The 10,525-nt window shown below is 38.4% G+C and overlaps 1 protein-coding gene across 1 annotated transcript in view; it reads right to left on the bottom strand.

Annotated features, from left to right (window-relative positions):
• Positions 1-10,525, bottom strand: part of kcnq1.1 (potassium voltage-gated channel, KQT-like subfamily, member 1.1) — a 78,903-nt gene that overhangs the window by 20,557 nt on the left and 47,821 nt on the right. Inside the window, exons 9-11 of the mRNA XM_014016982.1 lie at positions 9,259-9,391; positions 2,218-2,241; positions 1,961-2,017 (exon numbers count right to left, since the gene is read on the bottom strand). Of these exons, the coding sequence (XP_013872436.1) occupies positions 1,961-2,017; positions 2,218-2,241; positions 9,259-9,391 (214 nt within the window). The remainder of the gene's footprint in view (positions 1-1,960; positions 2,018-2,217; positions 2,242-9,258; positions 9,392-10,525) is intronic.

Genomic DNA, 10,525 nt, shown 5'->3' on the forward strand with positions numbered 1-10,525 from the left:
GATTCACATAAAACACAATGAAAACATTGTAATCAGATTCTCTGATTTTTTTATACCATTTTAAATCTTTAAGGCATTATAAAAGAAAATAAGTGGTTCCACTTTTCCTGTGAGAGTCATTATCATGATTTAACAAATGCATAAACATTCTTAGTTAAACAACAAATGAATCACGGACAGAAGAGATTGTTCTGTCTATTATCTGATTAAGAGAACTGAGGGGTTCCCTTCCACGGTTGGAATGACCTGTCATGGCCTAAATAGAGTTCCGTTTGTGACAGGGTTCCTGTCCTCTCGTCAGGCCTGTCCGAGGCCTGCTTTGAGGCAGTAAATCTTGTTTCTTCACTCGAGGTGACCCATACACTGGTGTTCAACATCTAAGCTTAATATTTACTGTCTATTTAAGTGCTGAATTGATGAACAATTAAGTTCGGACACGATCTGGATTGTTATTGATCCTTAAAACTTTTATAGGAAATTGATTGCTCACAATTAAGTGTACTGTAGTGATTTTGTTTGATTATGTAAATAAATAGTCACATTTATGGATGGATATATYGAAACTCACTGACTAAAGTCACTCATTGTTTTTGTCATTCACTTCTACATGAAGGTAATATTTACCAAAAATAAAATGATCCTTGCTAAAATACTTTCCTTATAATGTGTTATAAGAGGTGTAGGGCAAATCCTACACCTTTATGTAGATTTATATTTTTATTTTGTAACCATGTATGTATGTAATGTATGTATGTGTATACACATATGTACACACATGTATATTTAATGTGTGGGTATGTATAGGGACAGTATACTGAGAGTCATTGAATAGGCAAGTATAAGCCTTGGCTTCAGCCTACTCCGTCTTTGGTAAATTATTGATTTGTATCTGTAAAATTGTTTCATTTTATTTTCTTTTTCTTGTAGTGTAAATTTACCAAAATAAATCTAAATCCAATCCAATCCAATCCAAAGCAGAGAATGAGAGTTGGTGTTTCTTATCAATATGTTCTGTCTGCATAAACCAAAGTTGGTTACGGTAACGTCTGACACTGAAGATTACCACCATCAGGGGCATAGAAAGGAAGAGACATGATGCTAAAAGGTGGATGGATGGATGGATGGATGATGGATGGATTTCCAGTCAAAAGTTGARGCACAAATATTTGCAAGAAAAAAAAAACTGAATTGTCAACATTTTTTCACAGTAATTTAATTTAATTTAAAAGGGATGGATAGGTGATGTTTTTCTTTACAACAATAATTCAGTGAGTACAGTGTGAGAAATCTGTCATCTAAGAAGTCCATCTTGTTTTATTTAATGCACCCTTATAAATAATCTTGCATGGTCATCAGTTTTGTTTGGAAATTAAAAAAAAAAAAAAAACTCCCGTCAAAATAATTCATTAATGAGCAAATAATTAATGGAGAGTTGCTTGAGAGTGTTTGTTGAAGCCAGCATAAAAAAACTGAGCTGATTATTCCATCTGGAAAAGCTGTGTTTTGAAACCACACCAGTTAGAGAAGTGTGATACAACAGGTTCATGATTTTTATGTGTGAAAAAAAAAGGAATGGTGTGAAGTGACACTGCTTTAGATGGAATTGAAATGGAAAGGTCTTAATTTGAGCTGTTAACCAGAACAAATGGAACTTCACATGCTCTGACAAGCAGATTTGTACTTTCCTTCACATAGTTAAGTAAAAGACAACTGCTTTAACTGCCTGTGGGGGTTTGTGTGACAGTCCTGCTCATGCACAACCTTTCTTGTTTGCTTTATGAAAAAAAAATAAAGATCAAAATTTAAATATTTTACTAAAGTCCAGCTGAAATTATATGTGCCCATTGTAATAACCAATATATTACCTTTTTAAGTGGATTTACAACCAGCAAATGTGGTGTTGTTGTTGTATGCACCAAGACCATTAAAAAAACATGGAATAGTTAATACATAATGTTACCTGGAGGTGATGAGCTGAACTGAAGGGAAGACAAAGATGTCCATGATTGCTGAGGATCTGAAGCACAAATAGAGGAAGCAAAAACATCAACCCAATTTTCTGAGAAATTATAGTAGAACATTTATTATTTGGAGCACATTTCCGTCTTTCATTAGTCGTATAATTTATTAGATTACWGGCAGAAGTGAAAAGAGACAAGAAGAGACAGTGCAAGTACAAAGGACATGTGCTGAACATGGACACTAACAGCAGCTCACCACATCCTCCAAGTGCCTGAAGTCCTGCTAAACCAGACGTACAGACAAAACACCAAAAGCGAGAAAAAAAGATACAAGTGAGAAAACAGGTGAATAGGCTGGGTGAAAGATACAGAAGTACACTTTAACAAACTGCAATTACAGAGAAACACTAAGCAAAAACAAATCTTGCATTCCAAAGATAGACATTTTAATTACTGCATCATCAACAATCAAATAAAAAGCTATGAAGTAATTAAAAAGATATTTTCTAAAATGAGTAAAATAAACTACAGACTTGTGGCATGTGAATGAGCACAAACAGTAGATAATACAACAGTATTATATAAAAAATATTGCAAATGTATTCAACGGTGTCATTATTGTACTTATTTCTTATTTAGTCCTGATTAATCCTCTGATATTACATCCCAGAAGTTGGGTTCTTCTCCCTTAATTCAAATTTCACACAAATTGGAAACATAAAATGTAAAATGAACAAATAATGTTGACAATGAGGTGGACACTGTATTGGGCCAAAAGTAATATAAAGAAAGAATAAAAAGATAAAAAAGAAATATCAAACAAAACTGAACTTCATTAAGCAATCATCATATGATACAGCTAAGCTTAGCTACATCAGACAAATCAGTCAGACAAGTGATGATGCAGGTCACATGTCTGCTCAGTAGTCTGCCAGAAATGCTCGGATAGAACACATTCCAAGCTAAATCATCTTTAATTGATGTTTTCTCGCAACAATAAAAAAAAATAAAAGCAAAGCTAAATGCAAGACTGAGCCAAGATATTTGCAAAATCTGYACTTAGGCCTAATTTCAGCTTCATCTACAATAAAGGATTAATCATCCATGAGCTAGTGTGTCCAATCCTGGTCCTTGAGGGACACTRTCATGCAGATTTGTCTTGTTTCTTGGCTGTAACACACTTGATTTGAATGAATGGGTGATTGCCAAACTTAGGCAGAAYTTGAAGACGATGCAATCACTGACTCAGGTGTGTTGAAGCAGGAAAATGGGTAAAATATGCAGCATAGCCGCCCTTGTACACMATGCTTGGAAATCCCTTGCCTCAAGACTTCTTTTAAACCTCCAATATGATCAATTAGATGTTAAAACATAAAAAAATAAACAAGTAAATAAATAAATAAACCTTTAAAAATCTGAGAAAAACAAGCTTGGCTGAGTGACAACTGAATAAAGTYATTCCAACTGATACATGATATTTGTTGTATTTAATAAAATGCATTAAAGTTAAAAGCAGCATGCTGTGGAGGGTAGATGTGCAGTCTGTCCCCTCTATAATCAGATTCACGTTAAATTAGAGACACTGATTCACTATGAACATGGAGTGAGCTGACATGCATGTATATCTGCACAAAGAGAAAAACGGTAAATCCTGCCAGTGTTAGGAAAACTGAGTGCAAAGCAAAACCATTTGCACAGCTAGACCATCTGCAGATTTTTTATGGTAGCGACTGAAAAGAAAAAAGGTCATATATCTCGGCAGTACAAAAAGAGCCATCCAATTAGATGTTACATGCTATGGATGTGCTAAAAGTGTTCATATGTATCTTGTTCAAAACAGAGAGTCCCTTCTATTATCTTGTTTTATTCATCTTTGAATGTACTCTCCATTAATGGCTCTCATGCAGCACTGAGAATAATGAAGGTGAATAGTTTAGTTGGTTCAAATGAATCTTTAAAAGAGGAAAACATCTTCAAAACATGAGGAGAGCATCACTGTCTGTCCATCCATCCATCCATCCATCCATCCATCCATCCATCCATCCATCCATCCATCCATCCATCCATCCATCCATCCATCCATCCATCCATCCATCCATCCATCCATCCATCCATCCATCCATCCATCCATCCAAATTTTGATTGAACATATTACAATGTCATCAGACATAGAAAAAATATATTCTTAATTGAACTATCAATGGTAGTTCACCAATTATCAATGGTAGTTTAATAGGTCAATGTGTATAGTATATTCAATGGTAATGAACCCAAACAGACTGTAACTTGCTCTCATTGAAATCATTTGGCACATAGTGAAAGGGCAGCTCAAAGAAAAGGCAGGACAACTTGAACTATAAATTATGTTTAAAAAAGGGAAAGCATTTCATTTGATTTTAATAACCAAAATATCTGTACTTTGTCACATTTTATACAAAGCTCAGCATTTTGCATAACTGAATTGTTCTATTTAAGATAGGCAAGACTTTTGTTTTTTTATAAGACTATAATAGCATACGATGGTAAGATGGGTCATTTTATTCTCTATAGTCACTTTATCTTTTTTAAGGGTCACTGGCAAACTGGAACACATCCCAGTTACTACAAGAAAATGTTAACCTAACCTGGTTTTCAACACATTAAATGCCCAACACAGCAGGACAACAATGCCTCCTAAGACTTATACACACTTTTTTTTCTAACATACATATCTGCAGACTGGAGGAGATAAAAGCACCAAGGTGAGTGGAGTGCCTCTACAGAAAAGTCAGAAAAAAGATGGATAGGTGATGGGCTGATTATTAGAAGTATAAGTAAAAACAGTAGAACAGAATCAAAGAATTGATTGTTTGAATTTGTCCAAAAATGTTCAACTAATCTATTCAGCAATTCAGATTTTTCATAATGGACCAAATAGAAAACCAACAGACTAATATTTCAAGTTGATGAATGTAGAACCTGTTTCAGCCATTCCTTTATCTTTAATTGATCTTTTTTAAGCTTAAATAATTTTAAAACAACCTGACAGAAGCCGAAACAGAGCAGATAGCAGAAGACAGAATTATTTACTACTGAACACGGAATACTTAGTTATAACACTGTCGACATTTTATTTAACTAATTTAGCAGAGCTGAACATTGGATGGAACATTGTAAATTAAACWGATTCAGTATCATCAAAACAATCTCACTCTTTTTTATTTCTATAGCATGAATATTTTGATTTTTTTTCTTTTAATTATTTGATGGATAATATTGTCATCAAAACATCAATATTTAATTATTTATGAAAGTTATACAAATACATGTTTTGCTAGTTCTTTGATAACACAATGATGTTTCACTATGGGCAATACTCCTGCATGACCATCTACAGAAGYTGCAATATTACGTCTGACTGAGACAGGTTGAGCCGTGCTTAGGGCTCTGCCCCATCATAATACTATGGTCAACCGACAACTCCAACTCATTATAGGATGCTTCCTTTCCATGTCCATGCAAGAAGGGATRTGTTGGTGAAACACCTGACTCTGTTAACAAAAAACTAGGGTTGCATTAAGTAAYCAAAAGTTATTTTTCTAACTTTGTTTGATGTTTCACTTTGGGAGATATAGCCCACTTCTATATGGCATGAAAGCACTAAAGCCAACAATTTCCCAGAACTACTATCAAGAAGACTCTGAGGTGCTAGGGACAGCTGAAACACATCAAGCCTGTAAAATGTGTGTGGTGTGACCCAGCTAGCTGCAGCACAAATATCCTGGACAGACACTCTTCGAAACAGGGCMCAAGATGTAGCAATGCTCCTGGTGGAATGGGCTTTCAGACCTACCAGAGGCTATGCACCTTTACGTGGTCTCCACAATCCAATGTGTCAGCCTCTGGCATGACACTGGTTTGTCCTTGTGAGCTGTGTCTCGTGAAACGAACAGCTGGTCTGACATCCTGAAAGCAGCTGTCCATCCAACACACGTTTTCAGTGTCCGCACAGGGCACAGAGGTAAGAATTTGCTCCTCCTCCGTGGAGAATGGAGTTGAGAGGAAAGCTAACAGCTTCACTGAACCACATCTGTACACAGYACTAATCCCCCTAGGCACAAAATCCAGATTTGGTCTCAGACACACCTCAGAGAGCTCAGGTGCCTACTTTAATCAGAGAAGATTGACAGATAAAGCAWGTAGTTCATTCATGTTATGGTTAATGCTGTGATTAAAGCTAAAAGCCAGGCAGTCTTCACATAAAGAAATGTCATCCCTGCTCCCTTCACAGTTTCAAGGGGATGATGAGAGGGGCTTCCAGCACCAATGAGAAGCCCTACAATGGTACCAGAGGTCGGCGAAACTGGTAGCTTACACCGTGCCCCCTTCATGAAGCAACACACTAGTGGATGCTGTCAAACAGATTTGTCACCAAATCCAATGTTGAAATTGTTGCCAGATAGACTTTGATAGTGGAAAAACCTTTCCCTTTTTCCAGCAGGCTCTGTAGGAAACAGAACATCCACAAGAGCACTGAAAAGGAATGACGTGCCTCTCTCCACACCATTTTCCCAAATCTTGCCACTTACCACAATAAAGATAGCGAGTAGTGGAGGCCACTCCCCACACAGTGGGTTACCCCTAGACAGAATATCTGCTCCTTTGCTCAGGATCCTTGGGTTGACCAAGAGACGTCTGGTGCTGCTCCACTGTATTAACTCAGTTTGTRAAGCTGCAGGGATTGTGTTCCACCCTGATGGTTGATGTAGTGTTGTCTGCCTTCACTAAGACATGACGGTCCTTTAGATGTGCCAGAAAGTGATTTCAAGCCAAGAAAACTGCTTGAAGTTCCAGCACATTTATATGAGGGTGTGACATTTTGACCACACACTGTTCACTACTCTGCCCATCATGGTTGTCCCCCATCCAGTCACGGATGCATCTGTTWTCATGGTGACTCAGAATGATACTGCCCCCAGCTGTGCCCCAGTGGTGAAAACCGCTGGGTCCCTCCATGGCTGGAGAGCTGCCATACGTGTCAAGGAAACTTTTACTCTGTGGTGTAAATGGTGGCGGGAGCATAGTTTTAATGATGTGACCCATTGTTGGAAATCCCTCTGCAACAGAAGCCCCAGTTTCACTACAGTAATTACTCTCTGAGGAGGCTGAGAAAAAATCTGAATGAAATGAGTTTCCTCAGCTGTAGAAGTGTGATGCACAGGGAGAAGGAAGTGATCCTCYTCTGACGGCGTGACTTGGTATGAGAAAGTGTTTATTTTGAGACCCAGATATTGTGTACATTGTTTGGGTACCAAACTGTTTTTTTTTTGGGTCCAGTTTATTCTGAATTCCAGGTCAGTTAAATGTTTTATCATGGCTTGGGAATCACTGATCAACTGCTCCTGCATATATGTCCCCTCAGCGGGGATAATGCAGCTTCCACACACTTGCTGAAAACCTGCAGTGTTAATGAAAGCCCGAATGGGGTGAATTGAAACTCATAGACTGTGCACTGATAAGCACCTGAGAAATTTCCTGTGTGGCAGRTAAATGACGATGTGAAAGTAAGCATCTCGCAGATTGATTGTTATGAACCAATCTTGTGGACAGATGCAGTGACAAAGTGTCTTGTGTTTTAGTAAAGGAGATTTTGTCTGATTAACTGAATTTTGGATACGGTCATATTTTACACCTTGCAATCATTTGTAGTCATTCACTTTAAACAGGAAGTAAATCAGTATGTTTCTACTCAGTGCATCCCTCTGCAGTATAAACAATAATTGTTGACATTCCAAGGTCTGATGTAAAAGGTACCACTGCCTGGGGTGTGGTCAGGGTATTTGGGTTTTGTGAAGCAAGCGTAAGTTTGTAGTCTTTGGGAAGTCTTTAGCAGAAGCAGACGCAGGTCTGTAGAGAGGRCCAATCTTTTGGTTCTGATAATACTCAGGGCCATACACACAGGTGCTGAGAGGCAGTGGTACTGAGCAATGAAATGGAGTTTTGAAATCTACTCTTTCTTTGGAATCCAAAAATAGTGAGACTAAATGCCCTGATGAACTTCTTTGTTTGGTATAACCTGAGGAATTGTGGTCACCAGTGCTGTGGTGCGGAAGTCTCCATACTGCGGTCTGGAGTCTCCCGTAAAACTAAGGCTGTGGCGCAGGAGTCTCCAGGCTGCTAGTCACAGTCTTGACTGCTCCTTGGTTTGTCTTTGCCGACTCCAGGAATCGGSGAAGGACGTACACTGGCCTCCCTGGCACTAAGGCGCCTGACTTCGTTCGGATGCTCCAGTCTTTCCCTACCARGCCCTGGGGGTGTCCACACTGTGCACAGCCAGATCAGTTGATGACGTCACTCCACAATGTGCAACCACCCCAGGGGATGGCAACAGACTGATGCCAGAAGAGGCAAATGTGCATCTGTCACCACTTCCCCAGGCAGGAGTTGTGGAAAGGAAAAGGTGGTCCGTGCTGCTGCAGCACCCAGAGCAGCACAGACAGYACAGGGRGAAAGGTGAGCATTGTCGCTGTTTTCCCAGGCGGAGAGGGAAAGGCAAAGCGGCTCGCCTTCTTGGTAATCAATACCGGCAGCGCATTCAAYAATAATTTRTGCTTAATGACAAATCGTGTYCRTACCGAACAGYAACACTAAACACAAAACACATCACTTACCACCATCATCTGCAGATTTGTGAAGAAYAATAGGGACAGAAGTTCCCTTTAGCTGAAATTCCTTGGGTAAATCCTGCTGTGGGCTGGTACTAGTTTCCAAATTAGTCCATCATGAAATTATTTACAGAAACTACAACTTTCTTTGGTGATATTGCTAGAACATTGCCATCCGAAATAAAAATAAAAATTTAATAAAAATAAAATTAGGCCAGGGATCTCTGTTCTCCATGACTGTTGTAAAAACAGAAGAACGTGGTCATCCTGTGAAGGAGTGGGCCGAGTCTCCACTTGGGTTACCRGGTGAAGAGCTGGGCTCATCTTGGCATTGCTAGGTCCCCGGGATTGTGACATCACAATCCCTRTGTTTTTAAAACCACTTGTTTGCTGACACTAAAAAAAGTCATATATACATTGTTAAAAAGCAACTGAGAGCATATTTTTTGACGCTTGGACTGTTTCTGGAAGCAGTACAGACCCAAATTGATGCATGAAAACATGTAGAAAAGTGAATTTTGCATAATAGGTCCCCTTTAAACACAGCATTCTTGGTTACTGTAACACCTGTTCACAATATCACTGATGAAAGTTCTGCACAGTTAATCACTACTAAACACAAGCATGTTACAGGACTTGTCCTTTTCTGGTACCTGTGCCAACAGTGCTGTAAACATCTGAACTTAACTCCCTCCCACTGTCGAACACAGAGTCACAGGTGATGCTGGGAACTTCTGGAGAAGCTGGACTGTTGTCCTTGTCAATACTCTTCATCTTCCTCCTCATCTTCACCTGTATAATAAAAAGCAAACATAACAGTACAAAAATAAGTGCTTGTTTGACATTTGAATGACACCACAGAAGAGAACTAAGTCTTTTGTCACAAATCTACAGTTTAGTCTCATTATTTCTGCTAAACTGAAATCTTTGTTMAGATAGCAAAACACTTTCCATGAAGTGACATTTGAAAATGCTTGAGGTTTTCCAGGTGGTGCAAATGGTCTCAGGTRTGCCATAGCAATATGACCAGTGACAGATAAAAAAATGTAGTTGCACATTTTACTGTACAATGTTCTGCTGGAAGCAACACAACATGTATCTTAGTGTTCACATTTTAAGACCAATTATATACTTTTTATTGCACCATGACTCCACTGCAAAAGGCAAGCCCCACTCCCCCCTTTTCCCCCTGCCATAAAACAGCAATGAGCCTCAAAAAAAGGAAAAAAAAAAACTAATGGCTCAAACCGATGGGAACTAATAGAAACTGTGGGAATCAACCAACCCACAAATCTCTATCCAACAACCCACTAGTCTAAATACAGCTACTGCTGTCATTCTGGTGAATGTCACTTGAGGACAACAGATTTTTATTTATTTCTTTATTTTTTGTCCACACCTTAACAAGTCAAAGCAGTGTGAAAAAAAGTGGGGAGGGGGGAAGCTTTATGTTCTAGTTGATTTGTATAATTCCAGGTGCTTGACAACCTTGTGAGTKGGAACACAACACTTTGTTGAAAATTAAGAAACTAACTGTCAAAAGATGCAGTTAAATATATCAATCACAAAGTCTCCCAGTTTTGTAACCAATGAAAGCATGAAAATCTAATAATGATGCTCTAAAAGCCTGAGTATCTGCCACAGTGCGGGGGATGCATGATCCCTATTTCGTTGTTCCTGTGCTTTTGTATCCAACATACTTTTATGACAATATAAAGCTGTGGCAAAACCTGGCTGGAAAACCATCAAAAAAGCAAAACAACAACAACAAAACAAATATTTGAGTAGCTTCATTGCAGGTTGGGTATGAAACTCAAAAAAGCAAAACAACAACAACAAAACAAATATTTAAGTAGCTTCATTGCAGGTTGGGTATGAAACTCAAAAAAGCAAAAAAAAAATCATTTCACAGTATTTGAT

Source organism: Austrofundulus limnaeus, unplaced genomic scaffold (assembly GCF_001266775.1).
Source record: "Austrofundulus limnaeus strain Quisiro unplaced genomic scaffold, Austrofundulus_limnaeus-1.0 Scaffold159, whole genome shotgun sequence".
In the NCBI taxonomy this organism is placed as follows: domain Eukaryota; kingdom Metazoa; phylum Chordata; class Actinopteri; order Cyprinodontiformes; family Rivulidae; genus Austrofundulus; species Austrofundulus limnaeus.